Consider the following 20134-nt stretch of genomic DNA (forward strand, 5'->3'; position numbering starts at 1 on the left):
CTTTGCGATAAACGTGAAAAAGGCACTTTGGATGAACAGATGAAGCTGAAATCAAATCCAGGCTTAAAATATTACCCACATCTGATACTTTGATTTTTTAAGTTCCCCCTGCTATTGATCGTTCTCTTCCCGAAATGCTTTCACCTCGACATAGCAGCACTCTTTTTAAAGAGAAATGATGACATTGTTCTCGCCCCTTGTTGCCTCATCCCCAACCAATCAGATGGAACTAAGATCCCTATGGATTTACCAGTGGATGTGGGAGGGTGAAGAGGGGCTTGGTTTCTGGTGAAAATGTAGGAGGATTTGCAGATTGCAAAGCAGATGTACCTGAGTATTTTGTATTATTACTATGCGCGCATTAACCCCGCCTCCAGCTCCAGTCTCGACGAAGGCACACGCCGGGACCCTCCTATTTTTACGGTCTAATGAGTTTGTATAGAAATGCACACGTGCCCCGGCTTTGTGTGCCTCCTTTGGGGGGCTCTGATCTGCCAAAGAAATGTCCGTCACTACTCAGAACCTTAAGAATCTAAAATTAAAATTGGAAAGGGAGTGTCTGATCAAGAGAAAACGACAACAAAGACTTTAAAATTTGTTTTTTTTCCCCTTTAATTTTTTTCGTACAATAAACAGGTAGGAAATGCATGTTTCATTGGAGTCCTTAGTTTGTTTTTTGAATGAGTAGACAAAATAAGCCGATAATAGGCCTATGCCATAAACATTTTGTAAGTAAAAATTACAAGTTAGATTATAAGAGCAGACCACTTTATTTTCAATTAATTTTAATTTATTTAAGGAAATAGACTAGCACACATGAAATAAAACACAAATTAGGCAAAGTAGGCATCCATTGTGACATATACGACAGTTAACTCTGGACATACGAATCAGTCATTTTACGCATACATAATTAATAATAAAAAATGGCTTCCTGCTTTGCATAACAATAGCGGGGATTCTGCAGGCTGTATACGGGTTGTGATTGCAAAGGAAATTGCACGGTAAAATGTGGTCCAAAAGCAATCTGGACACGAGATACTGTCGGCGCGTGCTGTGCGTAATCAGTGTGCTTTGGACAAAGCAGACCATCTCTAAATGGGCCAAACCATGATTATCTTTCAGTTAAAACATTCAAACCCAATTTCTTCGGGTCAAATCATCTCTCTTCTCTTGAATATTACCATAAGGAACGAGATGAGCTGTCTAATAGCCTACTTCAAGACTTAATGCCTGTGTTATGCCAACCACATGTCAGATGTCTAGCAGGTTTCTATGGACAAATATAAGTGCCTGTTTGTATTGAGAGAAAAAGTTAGAATAAAACTTTCAATAAAATGATGTTGCTCAACAGCGGGCTGCTTTCGCAAATCACAAAAATTGAAAGCCTCCAAACCACGTGTAGTAGAGAAAACCATTTAAGTTGGACAGTCTTGCAAACCCGTCATATATTAAAACTGTTTAAACGATAGCGGTTTTAGGCGTTTTAACTCACGTAAAACCCTGACGCTTGTTTGACCCATGTGGATCTGTCCACAAGTAGCCATGTTAAAGGCTCGCAAATATGCGCTTCATTCTGCCTGGTGGCCTATATTGTGGGTCGCATTAGCATATAGCTGTGAGGGTGCTATATAATCATAAAGCTATGGGTGTAGAGTAAACTTTCATTAATCACCTGACCATTAAAGTAGCTATTTATTACCTTTGGTAATCAAGTTTATAAAACTCTGTTGTGTTAAATATGAAGTAATAGCCTGCATTTTAATATGTAATTATGGGGTGAAACGGTCATTTAACTTGAAGAAAAAATAGAACGCCAGATCGGTTCTTCGGTGGATAGCACTATTCAAGTGTCGAGATGCAATTTCATGGATTCGTATTTCGAATGCACGTGCTTGTCACACAAATTGTAGGAACCGTTCTTACCTTTAGCTTGCGTATTTACCGTTTGAACAATCACATACGTTTAGACGCGTGTGGCTATATTTGTTCAATGGCGTGTGCTGAGTAAAGAGGGCCAGTGGAGATATTGCGCCTCATTAGCATACAGCTGTAGAATATCTTCATACTCACCAAATCCACTTTCATCTATAGACCCATAGCCCATGTCCTATTAGTCACGCTGCCAACAAGACTAAGCCTTCCAGTCACTACTACAAGTAACTCTGATTATACAGGTGGGTATAATTCAACAAAGAAATAAAGTTAGGTTATACTGTGTAAAAATAGTCTCTTTTTGAAACTCTTTTGAAGGCTTGGAGTCTCAAGCAAAACCTATATAAAGTGATTAGAAAAATCGCAAGGATTGAAATTTCAATCAAAGCCCTTGAAAAGGTTTGTACAGTGAGAGGCTAGCATTTATCAATTTTATTGAATAAAAAGAGTATATTTGGATCCATCACAGAACTCCAGGCTGGGCGTACATGGTCAGATGGTTTGTGTTGTACCTCAGGAAGTTGAGTGTGCTTGTCTTCAGAGTAGCCAGCCCTCCGCTCTCAGCAAATACCTTTTTGAGGATCAGCATTGGGTCCTCCGAATCATCCAGCGTCTTATTCATCAAGCGCTGGATGAAGTGAGGGATGGACTCAACAACTGAGTTGTTATCCTGGAGGACAAAAATGAGAGACAGGAGCAAATATGAAGCTTTGTTTTTCGGCTTTTTTTTGGTTGCCTTTTTTGTTTTGTTCAGTTCATTGATTCTAGAAGTGAAGAAGTCCAGATGAAAAGAGCGGGATTCTAACCTTCACTTTTGTGGATTCCATGATTTGACGTATCTCCTGTTCGAAGTCCGTAAAGCGATCGTGATATATCGCCAAACACCAATTCTCCCTGAAATAGCTACAGAGACATGACTAACATTAGGACTGTATCATGGAGGACACCGATACTGAGGCCACACATACGCACACAGCGCTGACTGAACACTGCATTCGTCTAACACCCTCATGGAGAAGCACGCTCAATCAATTATTTGAACGGTTCCCGATGCCGACGACAACGATAACGTTGCGAGTGGCCTCGGTCCCAGCCATGACATGGCCCAGTGAGGAAGCCAGCTTTAAGACGTGTTAGAAAGCTTCATGAGCACCACAGGGTGGCTAAACCATTGTCTTCTCACAGACCAGAAAAGCAGATTGGGGACCTGCATAAACAGATTATACCCGGGTACAAAGGGGCCTTATGTGTGGGGGTGACTCGTGTTGAAACAAGGTCATCCGCACGCTCAACTCCAGATCTTAATAGGAGATGAATGTCAAGGAATACATTTTTGGCATTCATTAAAATGCAACCATGCTAATATACTGAAACCTACACAGCCACTGTCTGTTCTGGCCCTATCGTGTCACCAACTAGATGTATATATACGTATATATATATATATATATATATATATATATATATATATATATATAGCCTCCCAGCCTCTCTGAGCTCTCTATGCGATGCTGCACTCTGGCCTTCCTACCTGTAGAGGTCATGAACCAGGCCCTCGTCGTAGCGCGAGCACAGCCGGTTGAGCAGCAGCTGGTGTTTCCCATAGAGACACAGGAAGTTGGACACGGGGATGGGCTTCTGCGACAGGCAGGTGAGGGTCTCCACCACGTCGTACTGGTTCAGACGCAGGAGGAAGTAGTTCCCTGTCTCTGTGCGGCCGGTCAGGATTTCTCGGCCCTGCTGAGGACACGGCAAGGCTGGTTTTTAACGAAACAATATACTGGAAGTACAAAAGGTCCTACGGGAAGAGTCTTAAAATGGTGTCCTTACCGGTTGGCCTGTTGACGGCCCTGTTGCAGGAAGCTGAAGAGGGGGTTTGGTAACATGGAGGTAATTGTATCTTCCTGGGAGTTTTCCACCTTTGTAAACAACAGATAAACCAAAACCTTAATTACAAATGTCCTTCAAAGCTTAATGTGTTGTATACAGAAGCAAAACAACGATGACATTGAACGTACTGTATTTTACACATAAAAAAAGATTTTTATAACTTAGCTAAAACACTGCGAGTGGGTGATAAACTCAAACTTAATGTTCTACTGACGTGTTGGCCGTGTCTATAAAAATGGTCTGCTGAACATTGGAAAGGGAAAAATCCTTTTAAGAGAGCAATGAACCGAAATGTCTCGTGATAATATGGCATTTCTCCTTTCTCTCAACGAGCATCTATGGAAAGGTCAGGGTTATTTTATCATAAAAAAGACAAAGCAAAGTGGTTTTATTGTTCTTGCTTCGCCTGGCATGACCATGTGTACCCTGTGACTAACAACTCTTTGGGATGATTCACCACGGTTTGATTATCAAACACAATAAAACAGGGAATAAGTGAGCAGTTCACAGATTCCACTACCATTGCACAATACAGCACAAATATGAGCTGGGGCACATTCTCCTAGATAAGACCATGGGCTGCTGGAAGAGAGGGTTCCGGCACATTCTAACCTCACGTGTACCACACGTGGTTGGTGGATCAAATCAACCAGGTGATAAGAGAAAGCCCTGGAATTCTCCTGGACCAGAACCCAGAACCTCAGGAATGATTCCTGCACCAGAACACATAAACCCTGGAATCATCCTAGACCAGAAAAACCATGGAAATAAAGCCTTGGAATGATCCCGGACCAGGACACACCGAACACACGGATGTAGCTTCACGCTGGAGCTCTACATGGGGAGAGAAGCCGACCTTGAACCTTGGCCTGCTGGTACATGGGGGTGAGGCGGTCCAGGTCGGCCGGAGGGTTGGTGGCAGGCTCCAGGGTGGGGTCGAACAGGGGCAGCAGCGCGCCCGCCAGCTCCTGGCCCACCTCCCTGGAGCTGAAGTGGGAGTGGGACCACTGGTCGGCGTGGTAGCGCCGGGCAAACTTGGTGAGGGGCCCGGCGGCGCGGATGCTGGAGTCGTTGGTGTGGAAGGTGGAGTCAATGACCAGGTGGCCGTCGTACACCAGACAGGCATCGTTGATGGCCTTGAAGGCGCTGTAATCTACCCCTTTGGAGGACAGGTTCAGGAACACCTAACAGAGCGAGAGAGGCCAGATTAGGGACAGATGAGCTCGATGTCTGACATTCAGGGCTCCTGGATACCACGGCGACAAAGAAGATAAGCTGTCTAATAGCCTAGTTCCAGATGCATTGCTGTTGTCTACACCCGACCATATGTCAAGCGTTTATCGGATTCGGTCCCCCAACCGAGGCTTAACTTTGGACAGTAAGACAATAACACGCAGGTCAACATTCGTAAACCCCTGGAAAAAAAAGCTCGACTCACCGAGCACCGCAGCAGCAGGGGGTCACCGGCGGTGGTGAACGACACCGAGGTGAGCGGCTCGGGGTCGCGCCCGTCGTTCATCTGCGCCAGCAGGCAGCCGTGGTGGACGTGGACCCGGCTCTTCTCCAGGGCCTTTTCCACGGCCTTCCCCACGGCGGGGCCGTCGAAGCAGGAGCCCTCGGACGGCGGGCGGACCAGGTGGATGCAGGAGCCGGGGATCCGCATGGAGAGCAGGGCTTCCACGCAGGTGTACGCGTCCAGGCTGTGGCCGTACACTACCACGTCGCCTACGGATGGAATGTGACGAAAGACAAATGAATCACCCGGCATAGGGAGAACAGGTGGTGTGATGCCACAACCACATGCATAGGGAGAACTAGGAGGGACAAAAAAGCACCTACAAAAGAAATACAAATAAAATAGAACTATTCTGATTCCACAGATGGTATCTGTCTGAAGAAGGTCCCTTGGCAACAGAGGGCAAGACAATTAAACACCCGGCTGAGGGCGAACAATGGGCCCCTCGCATTCCTCCGGCGCAGCCTCTTTGCGCTAAAAGGCATGCCTTGATCATGAAAACCGATGCAATGCTAATAATGATGATAAGGCGGACGGGGGGAAATCTACATGAGTTTAGCCCCCGGAGGACCTATCCCTTTGATGCGTGTGGTCGGGAGTGCCCTTACTCTTCCTCCAGGCTGCGCGCTTCCTGCTCTTAGGCTGATTATCTGAAATTGGAAGGCCGGCGCTTGACGCATGAAGCGCAGGGTCCGCCTGCTAAGAATAACCCTTAACCCTGTGCGATTCAGACAGCATGGAATGACCTCCCGCTAAGAGCGCAAATTGAATTAAGGTTTGAAACAGAAAAGGAGAATGCCACAGTCCATATCTAGAGTAACTGATGGCAGGCACTCAAGTTATGAAATTCCCCGACAGAAAAATATCTTCTTCTTGTGGTTGTACTGTATCCTATCATTGGTTTTGAAATGTCTACTGTACTGCAGTTATAAGGATATAAGCAACATTTCAGCAGCTAGCTCACTGGACAGAGCTCTGTGGTGTCCTTGTCCATGGTGCTGAAACAGGGAACGAGGTTAGCAATAGTGGCTCTCACAATTTGCCATCTTTGTGAGAATCTGAACATTCTTATACCATTCTTCATCTTCTGTTTAGCATGGCTAGAGCTCTAGACTAGAGTAACAAGATGCAAACGCATTTCAAAACCATTTTCTTTCTTTCTTTTTTCAATAGTGATGCACTCGGCTTTTATGATTTGCATTTACTAATTATTTCCCCCATAATGAGCAGGCCTCCTAATTAGTTAATATAATACGCTTAATCTGGATCACTGCACATCTTATATTTCTTCCGAGAAAAAAAGATTAATTTCGCTTAATGACATTAGCCTTTTCATACGCAGAGGAAAACCTCGCCTCTCGGAAAAACTGACATGATCCTGTAAATGGATGGAGCAGGCAGTCCTGCTTCAACAGGATGAAAGATCTTCTTATTGACTAATTAGGTCTTCATTATTCATAGGTAGTTGAGCAGTTGATTAGCTGAATAATGACACACTGTTGAGGAGATTCATGTTAGGGGGTGGGGGGTGTCTCATGCTGATAAGGCTTCTACCTGAATGCCTTCTGAAATGTTAAGATTTACATGTAAAGTATGCTCAAAGACATCTTGTGATTGTGCTACATACATCATGCGTATGGGTGCCCTGCCGGTAGTCGTGGACAACAATGTGCTTCAAACTGAAGTGTGCGCTCAAGGTCAAACGATTCCCTCCTGTTCTCTCCCGCACGACACGACCCCCGCCTTCTAAAGCCCACGGTGTACCGTTCAGATCCGGAAGGTTCTCCTCCAGCCAGCGGAGCACCTCCACGCAGTCGCGGTGGTCGTTGAGGGTGAACAGATTGGAGGGGACCTTCCCTGTGTATCTGCGGCCGGGCTGAACTGGGAGCTTGCCGTTCGTGGTCGGCTGGTTGATATCCACTCCACTGGGACAAGGAACCTTTAGGGAGACATTCGTTCATGATATCACGCCGTGTTTTTTTTTGGCACCGGCTGTTATTGGCAAAAAGACAAAAATGTTAACACGGTAACTACTCCAGGATAGGACAGTACATCCGCTAGATGGGGTGAGAGGCCGACAGTGTTTATAAAGACACTGAGCGCCGACAGCACTGAACACTGGGACGTGCGTGATGCAGCGGTGCCTAAGGTCCGGCGGTGTCCTGACCTGGTACTGTTGGCCGGTGCAGAGCAGGAGGTGGTCGTAGGGGACCTTCCTGCCCCCTGACAGCAGCACGTGTTTGGCCGCTCGGTCGATCCCCGTCATCTCGCCGGTCACCACGTTGACCCAGGAGCGGAGAGAAAGCTGGGCGTGGTCGCGCTCACTGTAGCTATGGCTGTGGGGGGGGGAGTTCAGACAGTAGTTTGAAGCGAATGGACCTGCTGTAGGTACATTTTTTAAAGCCTGTTCTAGAATGGGTACACTGAACATCCAGTTTGTGTGCATATGTAGATTTATTTCTGGTAATAATTCTCGTATACTCGTGTACAAAAACATATACTTACATGTGTGTGTATACAGTGTGTGAGTGTGTGTCTGATCTATCTTAATAATAGAAGTTATAGAAAATACTGTTAGGGTTGATTTGGATGGAACTGTACATGCAACGTAAACTTTCTAATGCAGAAATGTGGGTCTAACCTTGTGGACAGAAAACTCATATGTTCTTCCACGTAGGATCCTGGAAATCCATGCATGGAGATCAAAGTCATGTTGTTGAACCTAAGATGTGGACTGCAAAACAAATACCAAATGAAATGATTTTTTTGGTCCAGAAATGGGCTCGTCTCAGGCATGTGGAGGGCCATTTCAACAAGATGTGTGCTCTCCGATACTCTCTGATACAGTAAAAGTTATTATGAAAGGGGAAATGGATTTTCGGAGAAATGATCTCATACCTCGACACAAGTGCCACAGAACCTAATGATCAAAACAGTATCCCACCAATGATTATCTCCTAGTTCCTGCTCTATCTGGCCCCCGAGAATCAAATTAGGGATCCCTGTTTCCAGGAAGAACACAAAAGAAAAGCACTCGCAAATACGCACAGTGCACTTCTCGCCGTGCTGCTATTCACTCCGAAATCGAAGGGGTGCAGATGCAACTGAATGTATGCATCCACATCGGTCTACGCACACTCCTTTTATTTCGCTAAAAGCTGCGTAATGAAAGCCTACACTTTGTCAGATCTCCCCCCCCCCCTTACAGCATGTAGTGTCCCTCTTGTATGTTTACTCTCATGAGTGTAAAAAAAAGGGGGTCTCTTGTGATGTAAATGACCTCTTTTGTCAGTGCCAAAAGGACATTATCTGTCTCCGTTGGTGATATAAGCAAAAGAAGAAGAAGAAGAAGAAAAAAGAAAAGAAGAAGCTGGGAGGACGTGTGCGTCGGACAGAGCCTCGTCGCGTCAGGGCCTGAGATCACCTGCAGCTCTTCCTTTTTAAGGAAGGAAAGTGATTGATCTTCCCCCGGGTAATGGATGTCCTGAATTTGATTAGCGAGCCCTGTGTATGGGGAGAATGATGTGTTTCCAACAGGAGTTACGTAGCAGATGTCTCCCACCACAAATATCCATTGTTGAATAGTCAGGAATAGTCGGGGGGGGGGGGGGGGAAGAGAAAATGACAACAAATTGTCCATTTATTTATTTTGAATTAATGACTCGCGTCACATGATGATACTTTTAAGCGTTGGAGCCATAATCCACGGTGCACTTTCCAGTATGTGTACAATTATAAATCCCTATTGTCAATCAAAGCTTGCTGGTTAATCTAAGCCAGGAGGCAGGTTTAAGGCACAGCACTGAGGCATTTAAGGCCCCTTTATTGGTGTCTGGACGTGATGAAATTGCCAGCTTCTGGATTTGGGCTGTTATCAGGCCATGACAGACGGCCATGTTGACCCTGCCCCCTGACCAAGGCGTGGAGAGCCCCCCCCCCCACACACACACATCTTTATCTGTTTGTCCTGCTTCCTCCTCTGACCCTGTCCCCACTAAGTAATGGAGAGGGTGGTGTGTGTGTGAGGGGGCTGTTGTGTGTGTGTGAGAGGAGGGGTGAGGAGGGATCTGGCCTTGCAGGACCCAGGGTAAAGCTGGAGGCCAGCCGTTTGGGTTGTGCTGATAAGAAGGGGCCCCAGCAGGCCAGCGCTGACCCATTACTCAACCCGGCCACTGCAGCGCCCTTCTCCCCATTAGTTTAGTGGACACTAACTGCCTCATTAGTCAACTCATTAGTGACAGCAAACACAGATCGCTGCCGAAGATCCCTGACAGGAGAACAGTGGAGTGGCTAATTAAAGGGCCAGCGCCCAGCTCTTCTGAATGCCAGCCTCGGGCAGCTGTGTGCCCGCTGCCCCGCCCCAGCGCCTGCCTGCCAACCCCCCCCCCCCCCCCCCCCTCTCCCACTCCCCCCCCCCCCCCCCCCCCCCTGAGTTATGCATGCTCTTCGCTTTCACTTCCACACACAATGACCCCCCCGGTTGCCTGGCAGTTATCGGCCTCGCAGCGAATCGGCAGGCCTCACTTCCTTCATTGTTTAGAGGGGACAGTTAATCTCAAAGCCGGGGCTGAATGCAAACATGTAGCGCCTCCGCATTGTGCCAAAGCTCTGGTGACATTTCAAGAGATTGGATTCCTGGAATAAGAGAAAGGGACAAGGACAACAAGTACCCACTCTTTCTAAGAGGGCTAAGTACTCTCTGGACAGGTACTGTGCAATCTGGACTCTTAACGTTTCCGACGTGTCCACAGACCTATTTCCCGGAATAGGGTTCTGACTTCTAATTCAACAAGATGATTAATAATAAAAAGGCCTTGATTAGCTTAATCAGGTAACTGCAGTGCTGGGCCAGATGCTGACCCATAATGCATGGCTCCTGGGAGAACAGCTCAAGTGACATAATACAAGTCTGGTCCCTTGTTGTGAGATGAGGACGGGGGAGAAATGGTATTGCTTTTGCGTGTGTTGCTTCGGGTTGGCTTCTAAGCCCCCTGTTCATATTTCTGCTAATCACTGCTCCAAAACCTGCCCAATCTGCTCCTCTAAGACCTGCATGTTACTTCACCTGATTATAATTATCAAAGTGGTGTATTATTTTACTGACACACACACACACAAAACCACACACACGCACACACAACACCACACACAAACGCACACAATGTGTCTGTGTCTTGTCTTGGAGGACAGGGAATCCTTACCAGAATGCAAGCACCTCCAGGAAGGCCAACCCCGTGTCTGACGCCCCGACCACCACGATCCTGGCATTGATGGTGACTTTCGGTTCCATGGTTAGTTTCCTATTGATGTGGTTGAGTGCATATGGAACCTAATGGGATAAGCATGAGAGATTCACAGTCAGTCTCGCCCCGTTCAAATAGGACGTCTTTCAAGGCCTCCGTGATACAAATGATGCAGACCCGTCACTCACTTTGCTACTTGAACAGATACCACCATTTGAACACAATTATCAAATTCCTAAAAGCACTAAGAATAATGCGCTCAGACAAGTTCCATTTTGAGTGTCTTTCAGTCGCAAACGAATGTCTGAAGTGCAGAGATGGGCATCTCGCCGAGCACTTAGCTCTCTAAAACAGAGTGCCAGCTTTTAGCCAAATTTTGCACCAGCGTTCACACCCGTAACATGAAAAACGCATTTAGGACTTTGGATCCAATTAAATATGGCACACGGAATTTGAATAAACTCAGAGAGCATTGCGTATTCCACATCATTTCCCTACTCTTCAGATGACGATGGATTAAATATTGTTGCTGTGATGTCTGTGAGCTACTGGTTATTGCTGGGTCGTACTGCAGTTAGACTGGAAGTTACTGTGGAAAATAGCAGCATGGAACAACTATCTTTAGGAACATTAAGATTAGGGAACCTGGTTGGTGGAAGTGTTCCAATCCTTTTAGTTCCCCAGTAGGGCCTACCCTCTGCTAAAAAGATCTCTAAGTCTGATCTTATGGGGAAACAGGATCACAACCTTTTATTATGGGTGTAACGGTACATGTTTTCGTACAGAACCGTCGTGGTATGGATTGGTGCATGCAGTCAGACAGAGAATACATAGGCTAGTCACAGGCCTTTTGTACTTTATGGAAAACTGATTATGAGGTTGATCTGATGAAATGAGCGAAAGCGTTCAATCATCCCTCATCTGTCTGTATTTGAGTCCCGAGAGTTGGAGAAATGCTCGAGGCCAGCTAGCTAGATAGAGCGAAAGGCAGTTTGTCAGCACTCAAAATGTAAAACAGGGGCACTCATTGGACAAATATCTGAAAAGTCCCAAATGGAAAATCTTTCATGAACACATGAAGATAAAGTTTAGGCTGTGGTATTGAATATGAAATGAAACCAAGCATTTTGAATTTATGGCTTTTTCCTGCTGAACACGTACCGACCCGTGACCCCAAAACCAAGGCACATACCGAACCGTGACATCTGCACCGCTACATACCATTTAAGTCTAAACAACCACAAGTCGTCAAACAAGTAACCGCCAACGCCATTTTCTTTGTTGAGAACGAGCATGAGAATCAGTCAAACACGCCCGCCAGCCCAGGAGAGGCAGCTTGACGTGGCCGGGTGCGGCCGCCCCCAACCTCGCCGACACGCGTGACACGAATGGCACGGGTGCTGCGGCCACCGTCCTGTGTGTGTGTGTCTGTGTAATAGGATCTGGTATTGACAGAGAGGGAACAGGTGTTTCAAATCTGATTAACCCAGCAGTGTTGCGGCCCCCGAGGCTTACATCAGGAGGCTGGGACAAAGGTGCCACGCACATCCCCCTTCTCTTATCTACACGGCAGCCTGGAAAGGACGGTTGCCGTGCTACCAGACGACGACGACGACGACGGGGGGGGGGCGCCCAACTGGATGGGGGTGGAGCGTCGTGCGCAGGTGTTCCGCGAGGGGGCGGGCGTACAGGGTTTTGACACGCGCCAGGTAAAACACATGTTGACCCGGCAGCGAGGACGCGAGCGCCAACGCGCGAGAGGACCTGTTGCGTCACCGAGGGCGAGGGGACAACCGGCGGTTCGGGACCCGCGGCACGTACGAGCAAAGGGGCTCATGAATCGCCAGACAGCAACGCGCGCACGCACAATGGCCCCCGTCGTATAACACACTCATTCAGACCAAGTACAAGCAGACTGTGAATGTGCGGCGTATTACGCCAGAGGCTGTCCAGTCCACTGAACATGAGATGAATGAAAAGATGCTGCTTTACCTGTTAACCGGCAGCAGCGAACATGACTAACCATCTGTCAGAGGAGCCATCTGCCACTCGCCTCCACACGGCCCCCTTCGAAAACAGCCCGAGGCCGTGGGTGGAGCCTGACTGTGTGGACTGTGTCCTGCTCCCAAAACGGGCTCTATCGTTCATTGACAGTTTCCAAATACACCGAATTCAAGATTGTAGTGCTGTGTATCGTGAGGGTGCTAAATGTAATGCTATTTTACGTTTAACGTCTTCTCAAGCCAGGTTCTTTTTGTCTTTTTCTTTTTTTTTCCCCTTCTTTTGATTGGATCGTTCTAATGAACCAGTCTTGTCATTCTCCGCCATTCATCCATTCTCAATCGCATTGTCCTGGTGTGAATACGTACGCCTTCAGTTCAGGCCACCCCTCGAAACCTGACCAGGGCGACAGCAACTGTAAAGCAGTGCCCTCTTGTGGTTAACCCGAGTTACGACACACAATCTCCCTCTTCCTCTCATTCTTTGAAAGGAGAGACCTAGAGTGTTTGCCCATCTGCAAACTCTGGCATGCCAAGGCCTTTATACCAGCTGCTGCCGTGCCCACCTGGTCCTTGGTGATTTGTTTGGACGGGGCGTTGATGCCCAGGTCCTCCAGAGGGTAAACAATCTGGCGCCGCGGGCGCACGGGAACCATGGCGCTCAGGACGGAGGTCAGGTAATGGGCGCAGGAGTTCTGGGGAGAAGGGAAGAAAAGGGCGCAATAGCAGGTGAAGTGAGGGCAACTCACCTTTTGGGCCAGACCAAATCCGAGGCTGAGGGGGTGGCAACTCACAGCTGCTAAGGTTATAATAAGCCTTTGTGAGGAGGCTGGCACAAGCGATGTGCAGCATCCCTAGACGTGCATTTCCAACCGAACAGAACCCCCCCCCCCTCGACCACGGTTGGCAAATTCCCGCCCTCAAACCCCCTTCCCAGAATGCCACGTGGCCCCTCTCTTCTCATTCGGTCCTCCATTATTCTATTGACACCTCGTCCTCCTCCGATCTGGTGCATGTTTGCGAAAAGGTAATTAGCAGAGGAAGTGGAGGCTTCCACTGCGGCGGTGAGGGAACGTCTCACCAGGGTCCGGAGAGGTGGAGCTGGCACATCTGACACCACCTGCTGCCCCGAACCCGAGAGAGAGCCGAAGAGGCCCCGGGCAACCCACAGGAGGAAGCCGTCGCTAATGAATATCTCGGAGTGAGCCCCGCGTACCGCAGACTCGGTGCACGGGTGAAGGGCCCGCGAGGCCTGGATGTTTCCCCTCTGGCGATACGCCGGCTCACCTTCTGGCTGTGGCATATGGGGTAGACGGGGTAGTAGAGGCAGGACTTGTGGGCCAGGCGCAGGGCCTCCTTGAGGAAGTGCTTGGCGTAGTGCTGGAAGACGGGGCTGAGGGCGAAGTGGCCCAGCTGCGCGTGCTCCTCGTAGCGGTGGTGGCTGAAGTAGATGAAGTTCTCGATGTCGTAGTTGGCGCGGATAGAATCGATGTCCTGGGGGGGAGGGGAGATTTGTGTCAGCACGTCGTCGGTAAGCCCCATTGGCCGATGCTTGGCGGAGAGCCGGAGCGGGTGAAACTTGAAACTGGACCTACCTCCTCGTTTCTGGTGATGATGACGCCCACGACTTGGTCCTGCACTTGGGCCACAAACGCCTGGAGGGGAGTTCCATCCTGAAGTAAAAAAAAAAAGAGCGAGAGAGAGAGAGAGAGACGGGGGGGGGGGTGGAAGGAGATAAACAAGGATGAGATCCTCTAGGGCTCAGGACACAACACAGGGTCCAGCCAGCTCGGTGATTACGTGAGAGTGGTTCCATCCTCATCTCAGAAGTAATTATCCGTGTTTGATCTCTGTCCTCGCTGACAGCTGGGGTGTCAATCACAACATAAAACATGTTTAACGAGATAGCAATCGCTCTCGTTCATTGAGAATTTCCCTTGGCAATGATAAAAACACAACGCAATCATCCATTCGAGCCCTAGTTGTCTGACTGAGTGATTGATTGGAAATTCGAAACAACATTGGAGATGGCCCGGGTCCATTTTCCAAAGCTGTGGTCTGGTTCCCTGCGTCCTGTGACTGACCGGGTCTCTGCGGGCCTGATAGAACACATCCAGGTCGTTCAGCAGGGACTCATGAAGAAGGAGCTTCTCCACCATGGCGCAGATGGAAGGCCTGTCTGCAGACACGGTCACCCTCACCTGGAAGGTTCTGGGGACACAAAACAGCAGAATACTCTCGGAACTCCAATCGGATTTCTATTGATCTTGGGAAAATCCTAGATGCACCTGTCAGACGCTGAGCTTGGTTTGGATCCAACAGCTAATGCCGTACAGAAGATTGTTGTTTACGAGATGTCAATTATGTATATTCTATTTGCACAGTCTGATGCTCTAAAAATGGAAAAACGTTTTGGCTTCATATCAAATCTCTTAAAAGGGTGCAGACTTCCTGCAGCTAGCTTTCGCTGTTGTATCTGAATCTGGCTCCAGATCAGGTGCAAACTTTAATGAGAGAAGCATTGTGGGTGTGGTGGTGGGTGTGGTGGTGGTGGTGGGTGTGGTGGTGATGGTGGGTGTGGTGGTGGTGGTGGGTGTGGTGGTGGTGTTGGGTGTGGTGGTGGGTGTGGTGGTGGTGGTGGGTGTGGTGGTGGTGTTGAGTGTGGTGGTGGTGGTGGGTGTGGTGGTGGTGTTGGGTGTGGTGGTGGTGGTGGGTGTGGTGGTGGGTGTGGTGGTGGTGGTGGGTGTGGTGGTGGTGGTGGGTGTGGTGGTGGTGTTGGGTGTGGTGGTGGGTGTGGTGGTGGTGGTGGGTGTGGTGGTGGTGGTGGGTGTGGTGGTGGTGGTGGGTGTGGTGGTGGGTGTGGTGGTGGTGGTGGGTGTGGTGGTGGTGTTGGGTGTGGTGGTGGTGTTGGGTGTGGTGGTGGGTGTGGTGGTGGTGGTGGGTGTGGTGGTGGTGGGTGTGGTGGTGGTGTTGGGTGTGGTGGTGGTGGTGGGTGTGGTGGTGGGTGTGGTGGTGGGTGTGGTGGTGATGGTGGGTGTGGTGGTGGTGGTGTTGGGTGTGGTGGTGGTGTTGGGTGTGGTGGTGGTGGTGGGTGTGGTGGTGGGTGTGGTGGTGGGTGAGGTGGTGGTGGTGGGTGTGGTGGTGGTGTTGGGTGTGGTGGTGGTGGTGGGTGTGGTGGTGGGTGTGGTGGTGGTGTTGGGTGTGGTGTGGTGGTGGGTGTGGTGGTGGTGTTGGGTGTGGTGGTGGGTGTGGTGTTGGGTGTGGTGGTGGGTGTGGTGGTGGTGTTGGGTGTGGTGGTGTTGGGTGTGGTGGTGGGTGTGGTGGTGGTTTTGGGTGTGGTGGTGGTGGTGTTGGGTGTGGTGGTGTTGGGTGTGGTGTGGTGGTGGTGGTGTTGGGTGTGGTGGTGGGTGTGGTGGTGGGTGTGGTGGTGGTGGTGGGTGTGGTGGTGGTGTTGGGTGTGGTGGTGGTGGTGGGTGTGGTGGTGGTGTTGGGTGTGGTGGGTGTACTTGAGCAGGCCGGAGCGGTGGAAGATGTAGAGCTCCTGGGGCAGACTGCTGGTGTGGCGTGGCACCACCCTGAGGAAGCTCTGGAGGAGGGGGAACTCAGGAGCCAGCTTGGGCACTGTGATGACACAGAAGTCCCTGTCCTGGAGGGGACCAGGAGACGGGCTTCAGCACAGTTTCCAACACATAACCTTCGATTGTTTGCTTTGAGAGGAAGAGTGTCGAAATATAGACAGGTTTGCTGGGTATCCAAGAGCCATGCTCAGAAGATCACCAGATATCTGAGCTATGACGTTGCTGCTGCACAGTGTCTCGGAAACATAAAGACTGTTCCATGGCACTATGCACTGTATTACTGTCAGACCTGCACTTTGAGTTCTTGATGATTTGCTGCACTTACCATCAGCCCTTTTTCAACGTTGCTCAAATCAGAGAAACATGTGCGCTACTTACAGGGAAGAGCTTGAATATGTTGGGGAGAAAGTCCATGGATCTGTTGGCGGAGGGAAAGGGGGGAGGGTCAGAAAAGAAAAATTGAAGTGAGAACGTACCTTTGCCAAACCCTGACTCCGAGCCAGAACGGAGATCACAGAAGTGGAACAACTGGCCGAGCAATCTGCCCGTTTTAGCTCAATGCCCATTGGTCAAAGCTTGACTTCTCTGCTTCAAGTCGCTGTCACTTTAAGCACCACACTCATTAATTACATGCTCACTCTCGGTGGGGAGCGACTGGGGCCCGTATTCGGTAACAGCTGGGTAGCAAGGCGACAGAGAGAAGGGCTCAGCATGAGCCAACTAACGATCAGTGTCTCTGCTTCACCCAGCACATGACTGATACGCGCTGGATGTACGCCATAACGTGTGAATGGCTACTTCCAACCATTCCGAAAGTGGAAAATTCTATTTTACAATTTGCACATTCACTGTCTGTGAATGTACTGAATTGTGGGCTTCTTTTTTTTATCTACAAGTAATTAAAAGTGTTGTGTAATTTTCTGCTTGTGACTTTGGCCTGAACTTACCTCATTTCAAATTTCTTGTCGATGACAAATAGCTGAACACAGAAGGCGTTTGCTGTTTCTGTATAGTCTCTTGGTCCTTGACCATCACCGGAAATCTGAGACTTTATTGAACAACAACAAATGTGACAGATAACACGAAGAGGAGTATAAATCAAATAAAGCCACGGTTAATTACCTCTGAGATTTCACAAGGGACATCCGCCATACCTTCATTTTCCACTGGGCACTTTGTTTTCGAAACACAAAAACAATGAACACTGCATTAAATACAGAAACGGACACGAGTACTGTGATGCTTGAAGCTCTCAGCAGGTTCATCCCCCTTGATCAAAACATTCAGAACCTTTTCTGTGTGCTCCAGTGGGTGTCCTGGCTTGGATTCCCCCACACTTTGACTGCCCTCCTCTGGGGGGTCTTCGACAGGCTCAGGCTGGTCTTCCGAGCATGGCTTGTAGAGGCCATTAAACGGCCCGAGCTCAAAACACTCATTCAACAGCTTCAAATTGATGTCACCGCTCACACTGATGAAACCAACGGCCAGTCCCTCGCTCTGTGAAGAGAAGAAACAAAACAACATGAACATGCATGTACAGTACACACACCACTGATTATTACTGACTTAAATGCACGATACAGAGATGTAGCAGCGCTCTCTGACAGCTTTCACTTGAACAACTGTAGGCTGGCCTTGCAAAACGAAAGGTCTGCAAATGGCACAGCCGGGCGCCAAAACTCTAATCTACAGTGCTGTTTGTGGAATAATTTATGATTTTCCACAGAGAAAGAGGCGGTGTAATCCTCCGGGGCAATGTTGTGATGTTTGTTCTCTGAATGGAGAACACGTTGAAACAAAACCTCAAAAATGCTACAGATGTCTGGACACAATATGTTTAGTGAGAGCATGTCTTGGCAGACGATCAACTCCCATCTACCATATGCAGCCATGAACACATGTCAGTTTGAGCTGCTGGGGGGTGGGGTGGGGGTGGGGGTGGGGGATCTGTCAGGTTTCAGGTCCTGGGGGAAAGTATCCCAGCAGGATTTCTGTGAACGGGGCTAAAGCATCTGCACTACTGCTATAAATTTGTAAACAGCCTTCCAACCTTGACAGCAGATTTCAATGCTTGATACTAACGATTAAATCAAAACGGAGAAAATGTCAGAAAGAAGTCAACAGTACACTCTATCCGAAGCGCACACACAACCCCAACCAGGTTTGACATTTTTCCAACCGGTGGCTTGGCAAAGGTTGACTAAGTAGCACTTGAAAAACCAACAGCAGAGATTCGCAAGACAAAACATGAATAGAACCATTCACATAACTGACCTCACAAACGGCTGCATGGTTTCCCTCGTCCTGAGCCTCAATGAGCTCAGCCAGGAAGTAGGGTCCGTAGGAGCCTGTGAGGGCCTTGGTCTGCTCTGAACATATGTGTGTGAGGTCATCGTGATCCTCGATCCTGCGACATGGGACTCCACCATCAGCCGTGTGCCACCATTGGGGGTCATGCATCAAACTTGAACATATATAGCTAAAGAATACTTCAATTCAAAGTCATATCTTTTTGCTACAGTCAAGTGTTGTGAGATTAATTGATGGTGCCGACCTTGCTCTCCGGACATATAGCCTTGGACAGTAGTTGTGTCTTTGGCACACATACGCTAAGCACTGGACCTTGGAATTGCTGACTCTCACCATCGGCTCAAATATCTCCAGCAGCGCAGGCTCTGAGAACGTACAGTGAGTATTGTGTCGAATGCCCCACGAGCAGTTTAATAGAGAAAAGGTATACCTATATCAACAGACATCTCACCTATGCGGACCTTGTTTGGAGTGACCAGGTAGATGTACTCAAGTTCTGTGATAGCATGAAAGACACTTCTGAAACGACATGTGTTTACATCAGTCTGTCAGGGGGGGGGAACCTTGCAATGAAGGCACATCCTGAGTATCAAGACCAATGGCTGTGATTACACATTTGATGTAATGTCTGTGGAATCACAGTGGACAAAGATTGTGCTCTGTTGGAATGATATTGTATCATCAGTTGCACAAACTAGATTCCAACCCAGGCTAAGTACATTATGTGAAGAACGAAGTTATCCCAAGTTATGTTATCATAAGATCTGGAACTCTTTACCTTATTATCTCTTTTGCACTCCCAACAGAGTAGATTGGCTGAGCCACAAAGAGATGCAAGAAGAGCGTGTTCAAAGGCTGCCGAAAGGAGAACGTCAAAACAGTTAAAATCATCTCTTTCTCTTTACAAGTATAGGTAAATAGAACAACAAAGTTCAGCATCGTTACGCCTAATACTGACTGTGCATTTTTCCGCTTTAAAGTGATCATGCATCAGTGGCTCCCAGGAAGCTTGATCCACCATGTCACCGAGTGGGTAGTCCAAGAAGGCAGCATGGGCCAGAACTTCACCCGTGGCATTGTTCAGGCTCACTGCCAAATTGGCCTTCTCCCTGAAAATAGCAGACTTTGACTTCCTACTTATTTGTGTACTCTTGATTTGTGGCCTTTGAATGACTCATATTAAGGTCTTGCAATCTTTAACAGAATACTCACAGTAGATGAATGACATTGACCCTTCCAAACACTGACACAGTGGCAGGACTTATGAGGCTGTTGATCTGTGGCGCATCAGCTGACTCAGTTCTTCTGACGCTCACAGTCTCAACATTGCCACCTGCTGAAGTTATTGTCCTCATGTCGGTCTGAATTTAAAAGACTAAATCAGAAAGAAAGTTTAAACATGCCTGAGATTGTAAACGAATTATAAAATAATACTAGCTCTAACCCATTGAGACGAATTAGCTGCTGGGACTGAATAGAAGACTATTCTATTATGTAGAGCAGCTAGTACTCTGTTAGCAGTACAGTACTGTACAGTACAGTACAGTAACCCAGTCGTCAAGTTAGCCAACCTGTTATCTAAGCTTGCTGGCAGTCACTTACCGCTTTTTACTTAAAACAATGCCATATGCATTATGTTATCTGCGTAACAGCGTAAACTAT

General features: G+C 48.2%; 1 protein-coding gene across 1 annotated transcript; it reads right to left on the reverse strand.

Moving 5' to 3' along the window:
- Positions 1 to 2037: 2037 nt before the first annotated feature.
- Positions 2038 to 19827, reverse strand: cfap61 (cilia and flagella associated protein 61). Its single transcript, XM_067242159.1, has 25 exons — positions 19685 to 19827; positions 19431 to 19581; positions 19251 to 19327; positions 18924 to 18991; positions 18717 to 18837; positions 18437 to 18569; positions 17453 to 17659; positions 17285 to 17335; positions 17110 to 17210; positions 16541 to 16580; positions 16091 to 16230; positions 14669 to 14795; positions 14180 to 14257; positions 13872 to 14078; positions 13151 to 13279; positions 10543 to 10670; positions 7983 to 8075; positions 7509 to 7677; positions 7106 to 7280; positions 5264 to 5550; positions 4682 to 5009; positions 3766 to 3854; positions 3467 to 3675; positions 2742 to 2838; positions 2038 to 2605 (listed from the first exon to the last, which is right to left on the reverse strand). Exons 1-25 carry the CDS (start codon positions 19825 to 19827, stop codon positions 2399 to 2401), a joined length of 3555 nt encoding a protein of 1184 aa, XP_067098260.1. The 3' UTR covers positions 2038 to 2398.
- Between the last annotated feature and the right edge of the window lie 307 nt (positions 19828 to 20134).

The sequence above is a fragment of the Osmerus mordax genome, chromosome 8 (genome assembly GCF_038355195.1).
Source record: "Osmerus mordax isolate fOsmMor3 chromosome 8, fOsmMor3.pri, whole genome shotgun sequence".
NCBI classification, from domain to species: domain Eukaryota; kingdom Metazoa; phylum Chordata; class Actinopteri; order Osmeriformes; family Osmeridae; genus Osmerus; species Osmerus mordax.

Bases quoted from the DNA above. Each gene is read 5' to 3' on its own strand.
- cfap61 (XM_067242159.1), bottom strand. From the start codon at position 19,827: ATGAGGACAATAACTTCAGCAGGTGGCAATGTTGAGACTGTGAGCGTC. The intron at 17,660-18,436 runs GTCAGTTATGTG...TTCTCTTCACAG, and splicing joins ACCATGCAGCCGTTTGTGAG to AGCGAGGGACTGGCCGTTGG. The intron at 7,281-7,508 runs GTCAGGACACCG...GTCTCCCTAAAG, and splicing joins GCACCGGCCAACAGTACCAG to GTTCCTTGTCCCAGTGGAGT.